Consider the following 18482-nt stretch of genomic DNA (forward strand, 5'->3'; position numbering starts at 1 on the left):
GTTCAGGGATCAAACCCAGGCCCCCTGCAATGGAAATGCAGAGTCCTAACCACTGAACTGCCAGGGAATTCCCAACTGCCACTTGTTTTGAACCTATCAAGTGTGACCCCTAAAATAATTATCGAAGCTGCCTTTGCCCAAGGATAACTAGATTGACGCTTGACTCAGGTCGCATAAAAATCACAACTGTTTCGAATTCCAACTCGTTTGCATTTTGCTTCTCTTTTGAACACATACAATCTCACAGTCCCTGGCAATTTGTTTATAATCATCATGACAATTTAACATTCTCCAGCATTTCAGAGAAATCCATGACATAATAATATGAATGCAAACATATTTTTTAAAAAAGCCCTCAGGTGGTTGTTAATTTTTGGCACTGTGTAATTAAACTAGTTTTTTTTTTTTTTCATGTTATCTTTTGCCAGTATCTAATTAGCAAAGCCATCTGCTGAAAGAGTGTTGGCCCATCTGCCTAGAATGTTGTTCTCTTCATTTTTATGAAAAGTATCTGCCTTGGCTGGTCCCTGTCTAATTAACTTCTCTGTCTGCAGAATGTGATCATACACAGCTTTGTTTATATACTTCCACGAACTGTGGATTTATATGTATGTAACTCGTCCGTAAAAGGAGCCAATCTTTTTTTTTCTTTCTCACGTCCTATTTACTTCAGAGATCACAGTTCTGTTTATCCTAACCTGAACATGTGTGTGTATGTGTGCATGACAGGGAACAGTGTACTGTATCACGAAACAGTAAATGCTTTGACACACACAGGATTTCTGCAGGTATAACGTGATTTTTGGTAAACCTGCTCTCTCTGAAAGTTCTGTCACTTCCTGAAAGTTAAAGATGTTGTGAGTTTCAGTGTACCACTGGATTCTGAGATGAACATGCTTCTGTAACAGCACAAATGACTTTGGATGCATTCTCAGATTTAGCCTGATGCTGTCTAGGCTGACAGAAGTCACTTACATTTTATTGTAAATTAATGTCTGTGTGAATATTATCTCTGTGTGTGTGTTTCCTTATTTCGCTCGTTATCTATTGGTGTCTTGTCCTTGGTCGGTAGTTAATGAATATTAAATGAGAGAGTGGTAAATGTGTGTGCATAAAGCAGAACTTCTGTACGTTGTTGAATAGCACAGATAGTATTTCTAACTATTTACAGTTGTGTCACAAACCGGAATCTTTGTGTCTTTTAGGCTGTAGATATTTCAAACTTATTGCCTTTGGATATCCAGGTAACCATATTATCACTGCAGCATGTCTGCTGTTGAAAAATATAATGAAGACTAAATACAGAATAGAGCCAAACATTAAGATATCTTTTCTCTGCCACGTCTTATGCAACAGAAAAAGACAGGAGATGACAGAAATTAAAGAAGTAAAAGAAACAGAGACGGAAAATATGATCACAAGTGTTGCATTGAGGTCTGAAATGTAGAATGTCTTAGCCTTTGTGGTGACTGTCATAAAGACAGGTTTGCATGGGTAGAAAGTGTCTTAAAATGCAAGTCAACCAGAAAGATGGCTTCGTAAATCATAGTGGAATTTGTTCCAAAATTATGAAAGAATTTCATTCTGCACAATAAATCTTATTGAATAAAGAAAAGTTGTGACCAGGCTAAAACATAATCTACTTCAAGCAGAATAACTGAGAAACTTTGAAAAAATCTGATACTGGAGAGTCCCACTGAAATTCAGATTTCTCCCCAGTGAAAGTGTCTTTATCCATTGCTGCCACCTGGTCGTATAGGTAAAGTCTAGTTTGCTGAATGAACAAAAAATAAGGGGCTCGTCTGGAACACCCAATTTTAGGCCAATCCGGAAAAGATACATTTCCCTACTCCATTCTTTTTCGAATTCTGGGATATCCAATCACATGTGTTCAACTGTACAAAAGATAGTTCAGCTCTCTTCTTAATATAATTTCCCTTTATCCTGTCTTCTAGTCAGGGTGAAAGTGAATCAAGAGAATAGCTACATAATCACAGTATTTAATTCTGGATTTGAATATTATTGGAAACTTGATATACTGTAATAAAAATGCCACAGGAAAGCAATTTTGCTACTTTTAATAACCATCTTCAGGAAAATCTGTCAGTTTTTTTCCGTTTTCTGTTGGTCTAATAAACTTACGTGAACAATTGCTCTTCCTGGGTAAACTGGATAAGGTAGTGATATATGCTCAAGAACTGTCACAGTTTTTTTTCCTATCACTATCCCCTTCCAATCCTTGGCCAGTGTTTATCTTGAAAATGCAAAGGCTACTTGGATGTTAGGCAAACATGGGAAGCTGATTGTTTGCCATTTCAGCAGAAGGATTTGAATTTTGATGGCATTTGATAAATATTCTTCCGGTAGCTCCGGCACTAACTGCTTCTTTCAGCTCTTAAGTTTACTGAAGAGCGCAGTACTGTTGAACCTTCAACAAATTCACTAGACCAGTGAGAGCCACTAGGAATGCCCCATTATCGAAAACATTGCACTGAATAATTTGCCCAGCAATTATGCAACAGAAATTCCTCTTTGTGATATATAACTAAGTCCCCTTGATGATATAAAATCCAAGTTGTATCGGGTCTACTTTGCTAAAGACTGTATCATACTGTGGGCTTGCCTGGTGCCTCTAGTGGTGAAGAACCTGCTTGCCAGTGCAGGAGACACAAGTTTGACCCTGGGTTGGGAAGATCCCCTGAAGAAGGAAATGGCAACCTACTTCAGTATTCTTGCCTGTGAAATATCAGGGACAGAAGGAGTCTGGAGGGCTATAGTCTATGGAGTCACAAAAGAGTCATATAACTTAGGGATTAAGCAACAACTGTAATATCATAGTGAAGTAAGGGTGAAGGCGGGGCTTCCCTGGTGGCTCAGATGGTGAAGAATCTACCTGCAGTGCAGGAGACCCAGGTTTGATCCCTGGGTCAGGAATATCCCCTGGAGAAGGGAACAGCAACTCACTCCAGTATTCTTGGCTGGAGAATCCCATGGACACAGTCCATGGGGTGGCAAAGACTCAGACATGACTGAGCAACTAAACACATAGACATGCCCTCACCTTAGGAAGTGTGAAGACATGGGTGTCTTTATTTCAACGAAAACAACAGGATGAGCTTTTATACAGAGGTCTGCTAAAGGGACACTCCACTCAGAACTGCAGCAATGCACTTGTTTTATCTGTGCTTCCTGGAGATATATAATTATGCAACTGTATGTGAAGCTCTTGTCTCTTCTCTGAGGTGTCACCACTTCTCATAAAAGGATCTGTCTCTCTAGTGTGAAACTCAAGTCATTTGTTTGCATTAGATGCTAATTAGCTCTAACCTTCTTGGTGCCATTAAGCATTATGAACAGGAAAACATCACAGGAAGAAAGAACCAATTCTTTCATCAGATGTTGACACGGACAGAAATCTCTAAGTCTGCGCAGGGGAAAACAGTTGTAATATTGTTTCTGTTTGAAAGGCCCTGAAGTGGTTCTCGCTAGAACACTTTTCTTGTGGATTCATATTTGATAAGCAAGATAAGATTTGGAAAATGTGGTGTTTTATGTTTTAATCTCTTATGTAACATTCTTTGGAGAACAGTAGATGTTAGATAATGGTGTTGATATGACTTTTGTTATTTTCCTCAGTTTAGAAGAGTTAGGAAAAAAAAAACATTCTTTTTAGAAGTAAGAGTGAAGCCTTTATTCTCTTGCATAATATTTAACATTAGAATTTTTTCACTTAGTTTATTATGTAGCAGTAATCCAAACTAAAAACACATTGTCCCTCACCTCAATTTTTTTTTCTGGTAATGATTCATCTGGTTCTTCAGAACTCTTAAATTCTTCAGAAATCCAACTGTAACAGGAAAATAGGATAAAATTGTGATGACAGACAGACAGAATAAAGGAAACATTTTGGCCCTATGAAAGTGCACATTCCATAAAACAGTAGAAAATATAAATACTGCAGACGCTTAAATCTGTTCAAAATATGATTCCCAGTCTCAACATACCAGCCGTTAAAGCTTGCAGGCATCATTTCTCCTGTGAAGTAAGTGTACATTATGTTGACTAATCACAGGTCCACTTGTGAGTTAGCATCAGATGTCAAAGGATTCATGTCAAATTGATCAGCGTGAGTTAGATCTAGAAAGTGAGGGAAGAAATTTAGAAGCTGTAGCTCTCAGTATTTAGTGGGAGCTAATGAGAGTATGGAAATTAGTGGCTTTGGGAGGAAGTAGTAGCTGGGCTTTGCATGAGCTGCTTATTTTATTGACTATTCATCATCTATATGTGTGTTTGGGGAGTAGGGATACATGCAGTCAACCTCGCTTCATTATCTATTAATATTGATAAATGACAGACTATTCAAATAAGATGTACACATCTAAATGAGGATTTAGATCAGTTTGTTTCAAGGCTTCTGTTCTCAGCATCTTCAGAATCTATTCTGTGATGCACTGAAGTGAATGTTTCTGTCATCAGTGTGTCAGAGTCACCAACTCATAGCATGTGCCTGTCTTATGGTGACGCTTGAAATATCACATTATTGCTGCATGAATGAAAATACTGAGTCCTTTAAAATGCTTCCCTTTGAAAGCTCAGTGTAAGCCCACATGACAGGAAGACATGCATTTTGTGTACACTTTTTTAGTATGAAAATGTTAGGTGCCATGGCCTCTCTGTGTTACCTCTTCTGGGTACTGATGCCTTATTATTTATTTTCCTTTTATTCAGTCAAAGTCCTAATAGTTGCTGTCATGTTGGTGTTTCCTACAGGCTGTGGAATGGGAGTGTGATGAAGCAACCAAGAAGGCCTGTTACAGCAAAGGCAAGTCCCAGGTAAGGAGGACGCTGTTATGGGCGTGTCATCACTGACTTGGAGGCCGGTATATAGAACATTTCCATATGAAGGTTATTCCTGATTATGATGCCATGGAAACTGGAAAATGAAGCAAGGTTCAAAATATACACGCAGGAAATTCTCAAGGTTCTACCGTTCAAAAGTAAGATGAACAATAATCAGTTGTTAGGATTCAGAACATTGCAGATCTAATTTGCCCTCCCAATCATTAGAATGAGACATGAAATTAATTGATTATGATGTTATTTAGAAAAATATGGACCTGAATTTTGAAAATACTATTTTAATTCCCCCTAATCATTGCTATGGGCTTCCTGGATGGCTCAGTGGTTCAAAGAATCTGCCTGCAATACAAGAGATACAGGTTTGATCTCTGGGTTGGAAAGGTTCCCTGGAGGAGCAAATGGCAACCCATTCCATTATTCTTGCCTGGAAAATTCCACAGACAGTGGAGTCTGGGAGGCTACGGTCCTTGGAGTCACAAAGAGTTGGACACAACTGAGCAAATGAGCACAGCACAGCAATCATATCTTGCAGCTCATCCAGGAAGTGATTATATAATAAATCTAATTATTAGATCAAAAGTTTTAATAATGCATCTTAACATATCTTTAAAATATGTTTAACATATTTTAAAATATAGAGCCTTCCCTAGTAGTTCAGATAGTAAAGCATCTGCCTGCAATGCAAGAGACATTGGTTTGATCCTTGGGTTGGGAAGATCCCCTGGAGAAGGGAATGGCAACCCACTCCAGTATTCTTGCCTGGAGAATCCCAGGCACAGAGTAGCCTGGCGGGGAATAGTCCAAGGGGTCGCAAAGAGTCAGACATGACTGAGTGACTAACACACACATCTTTAAAATGAGCTCGCTCTCTCTGTCTGTCTCCGAATGAATATCTACATCCGTAAGTTCCCAAGGAAAAATTATCGCTAAGGTTGGAGATACATTTCTTGAATTCCTGTGCACATCACAGGTCTTGCTGTTCAGTCACTCTGTCATGACCCCACAGACTGCAGCATGCCAGGCTTCCCTGTCCTTCACTATCTCCCGGAGTTTGCCTGAACTCATGTCCATTGAGTCGGTGATGCCATCCAACCATCTCATCCTCTGTCATCCCCTTCTCCTCCTGCCTCCAATCTTGCCCAGCATCAGGGTCTTTTCTAAAGAGTTGGCTCTTTGCCTCAGGTGGCCAAAGTAGTAGAATTTCAGCTTCAGCATCAGACCTTCTAATGAATATTCAGGGTTGATTTCCTTGAGGATTGACTGGTTTGATCTCCTTGCTGTCCAAGGGACTCTCGAGAGTCTTCTCCAGCACCACAGTTCAAAAACATTAATTCTTCAATCTACATTCACACAACTGGTCGGCTCAGTAAGAGGTCTGAGTCCTTTTTTCAAGGAATTTTATATTTCAAGAATATCACACTGGATCATCCTGAAGGAATTCTTCTGGAGCTGGTCCATAAGCTCATGATGTTTCATTCTGTTGAAAGAAAGTGAAGTCGCTCAGCCGTGTCCAACTCTTTGCAACCCCATGGACTGTAGCCTGCCAGCTTCCTCTGTCTGTGGGATTTCCCAGGCAAGAGTACTGGAGTGGGTTGCCATTCCCCTCTCCAGGGGATCTTCTTGACCCAGGGATCGAACCCGGCTCTCCAGCATTGCAGGCAGACTCCTTACCATTTGAACCACCAGGGATCATTCTGTTAGTGATCATCTTACTTTATTGGAATGTGGGCCTTTCTGATGTGAATCACACTTGGGGTTACAGAAGAAGCAGACACACAGCGGCAGAGAGGGCTTCCTGTGCAAAGTGTGGTCCCAAGGCCAAGAGCTTGGGGGATATACAGTAAATGAAGAGAGGGCGCTGGTGAAGTATCCTCACACCACCTGTGTTTGTCCAAGACTGTTCTATTCTTTATTTTATCCAGTTTCATCCCCTGTTTCTTTGTCTTTTAAATCAACAGTTCTGAGAGACATACACGGAGGCAGGTCTCAGCACACTTAGTCATTCAGTTTCCCAAAACTGAGGAAAGAGCTAGAAACAAGGAAGAGGAGGAAGAAAATGCCATCCTAGCTAGAGAAACACTTGGAGACATTAATAAAAAAGCAAAAGTTGCTGAAGGCTATTTACTGAAAGTTATTTAACCTCAAAAATTCCTCTGAGATAAGTCATCAGAGACACAGATGATTTAAAGGTAGCACCAAGTTCCAAAGGATCAGAATAGCGTCTCTTAAAATTCCCCCCAAAATAAATGAATCAGAACGTATTAAATTTTTTTACCTCTATAAGAAATACAGTGGAATTTGTATACATTATGTATAAAGATTTTGAAAAGGGGCTTCCTATATGCTTTTCCTCTCCGCCCTCTAACACTTACGTGTTCGATGGGTGGATTCCTGCACTTTTGCTCCTTGTTCCTTGGCACACAAGGAATTCTTCAAGGAAGACCCTCTGGACTGAGCAGTGAAAAGGGTGGAATCAGATCAGCTTGGGTGTGAGGCCTGGAAACACGACTTTCTTCCTTCTAGTAAGATCCACTGATGGGAAACGCTGACTGCTCTGGCCAAGGTTCTCAGGCCAATGCTGTCCTTTTGTCTGGTGACACTGGTGACCCCAGGGTCCTTGGGCTTTTTTCTCCCTCTTCAGTTCAGTTCAGTCACTCAGTCGTGTACAACTCTTTACGACCCCATGGACTGCAGCACGCCAGGCCTCCCTGTCCATCACCAACTCCCGAAGCTTACCCAAACTCATGTACATTGAGTCGGTGATGCCATCCAACTGTCTCATCCTCTGTCATCCCCTTCTCCCGCCTTCAACCTTTCCCAGCATCAGGGTCTTTTTAAATGAGTCAGCTCTTCACATTGGGTGGCCAAAGTATTGGAGCTTCAGTTTCAACATCAGTCCTTCCAATGAACACTCAGGACTGATTTCCTTTAGGATGGACTGGTTGGATCTCCTTGCAGTCCAAGGGACTCTCAAGAGTCTTCTCCAACACCGCAGTTCAAAAGCATCAATTCTTCGGTGCTCAGCTTTCTTTGTGGTCCAGCTCTCACATCCATATGTGACCACTGGAAAAACCTTTCACTTGTCCTCTTTTCCCTCTTTATTGTCTTGTCTTCATCTTCCTCTAGGACTTTGGATCTTTGTCCTCCTCTTCCTGCTTACTGGGGCTATGATACACCCATGAGCAGCACTAGTCAGTTTTGGGAAACCTAGCCAAAAATCCTATTGACACCTGCCTGTCCTAAGGCTTGTCTGAGAATATGTGTAGTTGGTAGCCCTGGGTCTGGGGGTGGCTGTGCCCTCTTCCACCTCTAGAGCTCCATCCTAACCCTTCCCCACCTCCTTGCTATCATTCCACCCTCCCTCCCTCACCCATCTCCCTGGACTTGTGTGTCCCCTGTCGGTGGGCATTCTTGCCTCACCTGTCCCACAATACCCTCCATCTCCAGCATACACCACTGCATCGCTTCTCAGTAGCTGTTTGTATTTCCTGGTCAGTCTGCATGTTAATTACCCAGCCCCCCAACTCCTCAACTGGGAGCTGGGCCAGTGGATTCATGTTGATCCCAGCCTGTGGTGGCTGTTCAACTTCACTCCACTATGGAGTGAACAAACGCAGGACCCTTCATTTGGGCTCTGCTCTCAGCATTCCTGATGTTGGGGCTGGATCACTCCCCGCTGTGAAGTCTGTCCTGTTATTGGTGCATGTTTAATAGGGTCTTGGCCTCTATGTGCTGGATGCTGGTAATTCCTCTCACCCATCAGGACAACCAAAAATAACCAAAAATGTCTCCAGACATTGCCAGACTATGACTCGGTTGAAAATTCTGGCTGTAATTACCCAAGATGGGAAATATATTGACAACTTTTACATTGTCTGTGTTAGATTTTACTCTCCCTAAGAGTCCTTTCGTATTTCATATCAATCTTACTTATGTATTCATTTCATGGACTTTAAAAAAATCACAGTTAATCCTCTTCATCTCTGTGGACTTCAGTCTCCTACGTGTTACAGGAGAATATTCGATTACTTAATCTAGCCAAGATTCCTCCTGCTTATAGTCTATGAGTCTTTAATTTTAAAACAATCTTGTGGTAACCTTATACTAGTAGATTATTACTCTTCGGGGTGCAGAGTCGCTTCTACTGAATCAAAATTGGCCCATATTTTGCCTTAAGCTGTGATCATTGGTTGTTTGGTGCTTAGAAATTAAGCAAGTAAAAGCCAGAGAACACACTGCAAAGACCGTCTTTCGTGCTCATTAGGAGTGTACTTTTGATTCACAGAAGGGTTGAATCATTATTATATGTAATTGAGGCTTGCTGATACACAGAAAGAAAACGAGCAAAACAAACGTTTTCAAAGGAAATCATACCTTTACGTTCCACATGTTTCTGGTTTTAATCGGCTAAGAACAATGGCAAAGCTCAGTAATTAGAAACTGATTCAAACTGCGTTTGTGGATAGAGGTTTTTTTTTTTTTTAAGATGACTATAAGACAGATGAAGATGAGTTTCAAAGTGCCAACACTGTGGGAAAGAGAAACTACATGTTCTTTTAGGCTGCATGAAGTATGCTGATAAACTCACAGACGAGTTTTGAGCAACCTGAGCTTGGTTGTAATAGAATTTGGTTTTGTAGCAGAACTGTGTGCGGTGAAGTTCCCTGGCACAAAATGATAGAATTAGGAAGCAGAGAACCTAGACCATGCTGCTGGGCTGGTCCAAGGGCAGGGAGAGCAGAGGGACCTCCCGGGCTCTTCGTTTTTTTCCCATGAGTTCCTTTCTCTTATTTAGCCTCCCAGTTGCTTTCTTAAAGACCTGAGCCCTGCTCTTGGAACCCAGAAGGGGAGGAAATAACCCACTCCCCAGGGCTAGTCTCTGAATTCGAAGGTCACACACCCCTAGTTTCCCTGTGCTGACGCTTTCAGAGCCCAGATCAGAAAACGCTTCCATCGAGTTCCTTTGACTAAAATATAACATCTATTTGGGGGAGCGCAGTGGAATTTGGATTTTCTTAGTCGCCCAGGGCTTAGAAATAGGAATTCAATTATCTTTTGGTTGGTGCTATAGTAATATGAAAATTTTACACACAGATTGACAGTTTCCCCTCTCCCTGAAATAAAAAAGAATAAGGCAAAATGTGACATCTCAAAAATGAGAAAAATGCCAGCCATTTTGAGTGAACTCATTTTTTCCTACCCTAAGGGAAAAAAAAAGAAAGTGGTCTGTGCGTCTCCACATAATGCATTTTACTGTAGCAACAGGAATGTGGAGCATGGGTGAGGGGGCTGTGGCTGTGGGGGTCGTACCATCCACGCCCACTCTGTTCCCTGGGTAGAACATTCCTCCCCAGACTGCAGGGGTGGGAAGAGAGAGGACGCATTTCCTCAAGATTCCCCGTGCAGTTGGGATCAGCCTGAGCATCATTTCATGTGCAGCCCTTTAAAGTGACCATTTAGGGACTCGGGGTCAAGAAAACATCGCCAGATCTTTGATTTGGGCCTGTTTAGCAGAGAAGGGTGGGTGGAGACTGCCAGTTCTTCGTGAGCTTTGAATTCAGTTCCACTTAAACTTTTCCAGCTCCCTTGGGAGAAAGGGGGTGACTTGGCCTGAAAGGATCTTAAACATTCCATCTACGAGAAAGGGAGGGTGAACTCTTATGTTGTTTGTGGGTTCAAAACAGTTTTCTAATAAAATCTGTTGTTGTTCATTATTTTTGAAACCCCATTATAGAATCTGGCTTCTAGAACTATTTAAATGTGTTTGACACAAATATTATTTTAAACGTAAATAGTCAGTTCACTTGTAATCCAACAAGAGCTCTTTGTCTGCTTGGGGTCATTATGTCTAAACCAAAGTCCTTCCCACCGTGACCTTTAACAGCTTTACAAAGGAAACACAGCCGATTATTAAGGGAATAAAAGAGTTCCTTTATGCACGTATTATACTTTATAATTTTTGAAAGCTTCTTGTTTGTGATCTCATCTCAGTATTTTAAACACCAAGTTCCTAGAATGATTCTGCTGGTCAGTGGGAGAGTTTGGATTAGAATCCAGTGTTCTGTGCATTGTTCTCCTGCTGGATCCTATAGTTCTGCTTCCTGGTTGTCAGATTCTGCTCCTAAACAGGTTAACTCCAGAGAAGAAAAAGGAACCACCATCCTGCCTGGGAACCTGGTGATGTAGGGGGTAAACAACACTTTCATCCAAAGTGCCAATATTTAGAAACCTGTGAGTTAATCAGTGAAGGTGGTACTCTACAGTACTGCTTTTATTCTGTACTCTTTATTCTTAATTGTCCCAAGCATGGAAGATTCTTTCAGATTGGATGCTAACAACCTGTGCAGGTCACACACACCAAGTTTTGGTTTATAAATACATCAAAAACAACTTTTTTTTTTTTTTTAATGAGAAACTGGGGAAAATCTAAGCAAAACAGAATGTAAAAAAAGAAAAAACAAAGAAATGGAGGAGCTGACTAGGGACACGTGGGCACACACTGCCCTTCCCAGCCAGCAGTGCCTTCCGGGACGAGCGGGTATTCTCAAGGGGCCTGACTACCAGAACATACTTTTTACTAATTGAGATAATTTGGTATCTTCTCTCATATATTTTTCCAAGATTTTTTTTTGTGTGTGGGTAACTGGTTGGATGACTTGTCCCTCTGCTCTGACATGTGTCAGCATCTGAATTATCACATCCCCAGCCACCTTTCTGGTTCTCCATCAAGTCTGTGATGGACCTTCAAGACGGTTATTGACCTGCAGCCTTCTTTACACTGTCTTTCTTTGGGGAGATGAAGATAAATACCACATGTGGTATCTTGATTGTTTCTCTTCCCATAATCAGTGAGAGACCCTTGCTTTTCTTCAGAGCGTCTGTAGGACTCAGCCATGAGACCACCTCTTTCAACAGGAATGATTCTCTTCTAATAACTCAGCCTTGCCCCCAAGTTCCCTGTGATGTGACTGTCTCTAGCTTATTTCTACCTGCGTCAGTCTCCTGCTTAGGAAAATCAACAAAATGTTTCTCTTACATTTTGACCCAATTCTTAAAAGAGGTCTAAAAGCAGCAGCAGAAACAAACTCCCACCCCTAAAAGTCTCTGTGCCGTTTGTAATCTTCTCTCATTCATTGTTACAGCATCACCGCTGGGTCTGTTCTGTCCGCTCCGGCCATCCAGAGCACTCTGAGCCCTGTGTTCCCCGAGATGTCTCTCTGGAGCCCCTTCATTTATGCGGTTAGAGCTGGTGTTCCCACCATGGCCGTGATCCTGTCTCTGTGCCCCTCTGCTTTCCACAGCTGCACACCCTCCTCTGTGTTCTCGGAGCCAAAGCTCCCAGAGCCTGGGAAAGGAGACCAATGCGCCTTTTTGAAGTCTGGTTTTGTTCTTTCTCTTTAGAACTCGTCTTCCCTTTCCCCAGCTATAAAAACAAAGCAGAGCAGAACAGAACAAGCCTCCGCATCTGATGTACCTTTTTCAGTTCAGTTCAGTCCCTCAGTCGTGTCTGACTCTTTGTGACCCCATGGACCGCAGCACGCCAGGCCTCCCTGTCCATCACCAACTCCCGGAGTTTGCTCAAACTCGTGTCCATTGAGTCGGTGATGCCATCCAACCATCTCATCCTCTGTTATGCAGTTTGTTTTTAATGTATTTATTTATTTTAATTGGAGGATAATTGCTTTACAATATTGTGATGATTTCTGCCATGCATCAGTATAAATCAGCCACAGGCATACATGCGTCCCCTCCCTCCTGAACCTCCCCTGCCACCTCCCTCCCCATCCTATCCCTAAGGCTGTCACCGAGCACCAGCTTTTGTCTTCTGTTTACACTCATTTCTGAATTCTTCTAATAGTTAACGTCCATCTTTTATTCTCTCCTTTTTTTCCTCAAAGTACTTCAGATTAGCAGCCAATGCTAATTGGTTACTATTATTGGTAATAGTAATATTAGGTTGGAGTAGGAAATGGCAACCCACTCCGGTATTGTTGCCTGGAAAAGTCTATGGACAGAGGAGCCTGGCAGGCTACAGTCTATGGGGTTGCAAAGAGTTGCCACAACTGAGCAGCTGAGCACAAACAAGGGCCCACCTTAATCCAGGTTGATCTCATCTCAAAATCCACAATCACCCTGGAGAAGGAAATGGCAACCCACTCCAATACTTGTGCCTGGAAAATCCCATGGAAGGAGAAGCCTGGTAGGCCACAGGCCATCGGGTCCAAGAGTCGAACACGACTGAGCGACTTCACTTTCACTTTCAGTAATATTAGGTAAATTATCTACCTTTGCTATTTCACTTTATGTTTAGAAAGCAAACTCAAGTGTTTTAGCTCATCTTACATCCACAGCTAGGCCATGCTGCAGGCTGCGTTCCGGCAAACCAATGTTTCTTGGAGACTGAGGCTCTGTTTCATTGAAGAGAGCATCTCTGCGCCATTTAATCCAGATCCTCCTGACTGGGGAAGCCTGTGAGTCAAACCAGTGTGTCGGCACGCAGCGTCTTCTAGGTCCCGGTGTCCGGTCAGTCCCCACGTCCTGTCCATTTGCTGGAGCCTGGCTTTGCCCTCTCACACCTCGCACAGTGGTCCAGGCACAGAATGAGGAGGGACGAATTATGGACGTGGTTTCCTTACCTGTCTGCAGTCTCCTGCCTTCGCTTGCATCCACATGGCTTCCTGATTGGTCCTTCAGTAACAAACATCAGATCAGGTCAAAACCACATGCAGTGAAAATATAAACTGGCCCCTTCACGTTCTGAATAAAAAGTATGCTTACACTCACTGGCCAGACACACCTGGTCCCTGCCTGGCATCCCAGCTCGTGCAGTGCCTCCTCTGTTCCCAGTGAAAGCACCCTGCTTTCTCCAGCACAGTCCATTCTTCATTTTGAAAATGTCTTTTCCCTCCTTCTCTCGCAAAAATCCTGCAAGTGCCAAGTGGCACCAAATCCTACTCTTCCTTTGACACTGACCTTAGGTGTCACCTCCTCCAGGAAGCCTTCCTGTACCTCCCCCCTTCCCCTCCCCTCCCCTCTAGAATTAGCACTATGCTGTTCTCCTGTGCTTCCTTAATAGAGCGTGTGGACAACTCCATGTATTTTAATTTTGTGCCAAGGGCCTCCATGCAGGCTTCCCTGGTGCCTCAGATGGTAAAGAGTCTGCCTGCAATGCAAGAGACCTGGGTTCGATCCCTGGGTATGGAAGATCCCCTGGAGAAGGGAATAGCAACCCACTCCACTATTCTTGCCTGGGGAATTCCATAGACCAAGGAGCCTGGTGGACGACAGTACCTGGGGTCACAAAGAGCTGGACACGACTGAGCAAATTCCACACACAAAGGCCTAGATTGTGACTTCTTCCCCAGTCTCTACCATAGAGTATCTCATCAGTAAATTCTTGCTGGCTGAATGAAGAGCTTTGTAGCTGAATGTTCCTGTACTGCTTTGACCATGCCCCAGATATATATGTATGTTTTGCAACCATAAAAAATATTCACTCCCTTAGCATTGGCTTTCATCCCTCATTGTTTACTTGCTATAGTTGTATTTTACTTTTTCACGAAAAAAATCAAAACTGTTTACAGATTCTTGCCGTACACAAAGCAATTTAAGAACTTCATCTAAAACTCGCTTTGGTTGTAATCAGAGCTTCACTTGTGACTCTCGTCTTTGGAGAGCATTCACCATGGTTTTTGAAGCTCCTGGGCAAGTTTCCTAAACTGCTGTTTCATGAGGCACTCAAGTAGTTTCCTTTATTTATTTTCCTACCATACGTCAAAGGCAATTTAGAGTTTGCACTGTTATCAGATACAACACAAAATGAAACCACATTCATCAAAAGAAGACACATGCTTTGAGATTTTAACTGAACATGTATTAATCCTCACAAATATCCTCTGTTGAGCAAGTGTACAGACGAAGGTAAACTATTTAAGATTTTTGTTGTTATTTTTTCGTCAGTATCTGAGAGGAGGTGGTATGTTGGGTTAGTAGTGGTCCGTTAACTTTTAATTTATTAAACAGACGAGACATCTTCGTATTCACCTTCCTCTTGAGCTCAGGCCTCTTAATCCCTTTTCTCGTGTTTTTTTGTTGTTGTTTGCCTTTGTTTTTCAGGAGGAATGTCAGAACTACATTCGGGTACTGTTGGTGGGTGGTGACCGGTTATTCACGTGTGGGACCAACGCTTTCACGCCTGTCTGCACGAACCGCACGGTATGGCTGCATGTGGAGTTTTGATAGATTTTAATGCCAGGAAAACCCAAACAGCCTATTAAAACACCACTTTTAAAATGTATTGCTGTTCTCCAAGGAGTTGCATTTTAATTCAAAGCATGTTTTGTCAAACTGAATAAAGACTTGATGTATTTTTTTATTACACGTTATGTAATAAGCTTGTTTAATTAAATTTAAATATTCTTTCAAGCTATTTCTACCAGCTTTTTTCTCAACAGTGACCCTAAAGATAATCCTAAACATATTCTTTTTTTCTTATCCTGCTTCATTGCAGAGATAGTGTTAAGTATTAAAATGACCTAAAATCACAATCCAAACAAAGAAAATGCAATTTAGAAATTGGATAAGAAGCATGTTGAAAAATTAAAGCAACCTTGGAGAAGGAAATGGCAACCCACTCCAGTGTTCTTGCCTGGAGAATCCCAGGGACGGGGGAGCCTGTTGGGCTGCCGTCTATGGGGTCACACAGAGTTGGACGCGACTGAAGCGGCTTAGCAGCAGCAGCAGCAACAAAGAAATGGAACCCTAGGAAAAATAAAGTTATTAGCGACCCTCTTTCTCTTTCTTTTAACCCGTCATTATGAACAGGGTACTTTTCTGTATCCAGGTCTCATTCCTATAGAATTGCAGGGTTCTCAGAGCACACATGTAATCTTCCTAATTTGGGATATTCATTTGCTTTTCCTCAGGGAACAAGAAATGATAAAGAAATATCATTATATTAATTTCCTGGTTACACAATTTCTCTCAAAGGCTGAATTAATCTTCCTCTTTTACTATTCATTATTTTCAAGTTAACATTCAGTTATTGGAAATAAAGAGAGGAGGATGATGATGATAAGAAGTGATGCTCACAGACAGCCCTAGGTATTGTGGCCTGTCCTACACACCTTACAACAACCCAGTCACTTCACCCTCACATCTACCCTGCCTGGTGGTTATCCTTTGGGTCATCGTTTTGTAAAAGAAGACTCTAAGGTTTAAAGAATTTAAGTAGCTTACCTGGGTCTACAAGCGTGATAAGGGCTTCCCTCGTAACTCAGATGGTAACGAATCTGCCTGCAGTGGGGGAGACCCGGGTTCAATCCCTGGGTTGGGAAGATCCGATGGAGAAGGAAATGGCAACCCACCCTAGTATTCTTGCTTAGAGAATCCCATGGACAGAGGAGCCTGGCGGGCTACAGTCCATGGGGTCGCAAAGAGTTGGATATGACTGAGCGACTAAGCACACACGTGTAAAAAGCAGGTGGGGTATCTGAGCCGCTGCCTGACCCCTGTGCTCTCTTAGCTCTCAGGTGAGAGCAGAGAAGAATAGAGTGGAGATCCCCTCCTCCAGCCACCCAGACAACTTTTCTCATTCGGTGATGGTTCAGCTTCTCAAATGCAGGAGTCCTACGGGTGGACTGCAGATCACTAAGTTGCCTCTCGAACACTAAGATCTAAAGCCTTGGAAATTTGAGCTCCGTGGTTGCTAAATGTCCACCCATCCTTACCCATGAAGACAGTCTGGGCTAGTCACACCACTTTAATCCACTTTTGTGGATAAACCTGTACCTAACTTCTATAAACAGTGAAGTTGAGTTTTGTAATGTAAGTGGGCAAACTTGCATTGCCTTGTGTGTTATAAATATAAGTCATAAATGATAGTCTTACTCTGTCTTTGGTGAGTATCCAACAGCCTGGGGTTCATTCTCACGGGATGATGAGAGATTAATTGCCAGATTCTCTGATGGTCCCCACAGCATATTACTCTCATTGAATATGTGGACATCTGGCCCATGCTATGAGCCCCAGAGAGTTTATTGTATGTGCTTCATTTGCAAGTTGGGCAGATCTGATCCATTAACAGTATTAAAGGGGTTTCATGGGGGGGATCACTGACTTTTCTCTCTTGTCCTCACTTCTAGTTGAGTAACCTGACGGAGATCCATGACCAGATCAGCGGCATGGCACGCTGCCCCTACAGCCCCCAGCACAACTCCACAGCCCTGCTCACGGCAGGCGGGGAGCTCTATGCTGCCACGGCCATGGATTTCCCGGGACGCGATCCCGCCATTTACCGAAGCCTGGGCATCTTGCCCCCGCTCCGCACCGCACAGTACAACTCCAAGTGGCTCAACGGTGAGTCTTACCCTCCCACCCGGCTTCCCATCTCACTGGTCTCTGATGCCCTCTTCCTTGGTGCTCAGAAGCAAGCTGTCACAGTTTTCAAAAGAAAATGATTTCCTCCTTTTCTAAAGGAATCAAAATGTAATTTGTTTTGTTCTTGGATGTAGAAAGCCATCAGAGGGCTCATTTCCAATTAGGAAGAGAAACAATCCTCTCAACACTGTAGGACATGGTTAACATAGAGCTAATGCTGATATAAGCGTTCCTCAAACTTAAGCTGCTTTCTCATATTATTGTTTGAAGTTCAGGAAATCTGATGTCATGTCACTTATGTCTGTAGACTCATGTGCATTCTTTCTTGACTTCACTGTATCCCTAAAAAGTGAAGTTTCTAGCATTGCATGACATTTTCAGAGAACTGTGTAAAAGAATGTGTTTGGCTATGCTGCTGCTGCTGCTAAGTCACTTCAGTCGTGTCCGACTCTGTGCAACCCCAGAGACGGCAGCCCACCAGGCTCCCCCGTCCCTGGGATTCTCCAGGCAAGAACCCTGGAGTGGGTAGCTATTTCCTTCTCCAGGGGATCTTCCCATCCCAGGGATTGAACCCTGGTCTCCTGCACTGTAGGCAGATTCTGAAATGAGTGGCCATATCCTCTTTCAGGGGATTTTATAGATAGTAGTGTCTGTATGTTAATCCCAAACTCCTAATTTATCCCTCCTTCTACCTTTCTCCTTTGGTAACCATAAGTTTGTTTTCGAAGTCTGTGAGTCTGTTTCTGTTTGGGGAATAAGTTCATTTATATCATTTTTTTTTTTTTTTTTAGATTCCACAGGTAAGGTAACCAAATTTTTTTTTAAAGGTATCAAGTCTTAAAGCCAGGAGGTCAGGGTAGGTGTCATTGGAGTTGCTCACTTCAGTGGCTCGGGAATTAATAAGCCCCCAAGTCCTGTCACTGCTGTCTCTGCCACCCACGGTCTGTCAGGTTGGTCCACAGGCTGGCTGTGCTTATAGGTGCAAATTCACAACTACAGTTCCAGGTACTGCACTCAGATATCACGATATCCAGGGGAGAACCACATCTCTTGTGTCCTTTTTTAAAGACATAAGAAACTGCCAGATTTCCTTCAGTCCTGGGCTAGAACTTGGTCACTTGCTCACTAAACGAGGGGAAAGTGATTCCAGCATCCCAAATTGAAGTTAAAGTTGGCCATGTACTGAGACGTGCCAGCTGAAATCCAACCCTCTGAATATGCGTGCACTCATGTGTGAATATGGT

At 42.7% G+C, this 18482-nt stretch overlaps 1 protein-coding gene across 5 annotated transcripts in view; it reads left to right on the forward strand.

Annotated features, from left to right (window-relative positions):
* SEMA5A (semaphorin 5A) overlaps window positions 1–18482 on the forward strand; it is a 568136-nt gene that overhangs the window by 355821 nt on the left and 193833 nt on the right. For all 5 annotated transcript variants that reach the window (XM_070357735.1, XM_070357734.1, XM_070357733.1 and 2 more), the window contains 3 exons: window positions 4771–4833; window positions 14977–15075; window positions 17004–17217. In XM_070357735.1, the coding sequence (XP_070213836.1) occupies window positions 4771–4833; window positions 14977–15075; window positions 17004–17217 (376 nt within the window). The remainder of the gene's footprint in view (window positions 1–4770; window positions 4834–14976; window positions 15076–17003; window positions 17218–18482) is intronic.

Source organism: Bos mutus, chromosome 20 (assembly GCF_027580195.1).
Source record: "Bos mutus isolate GX-2022 chromosome 20, NWIPB_WYAK_1.1, whole genome shotgun sequence".
Classification (NCBI taxonomy): domain Eukaryota; kingdom Metazoa; phylum Chordata; class Mammalia; order Artiodactyla; family Bovidae; genus Bos; species Bos mutus.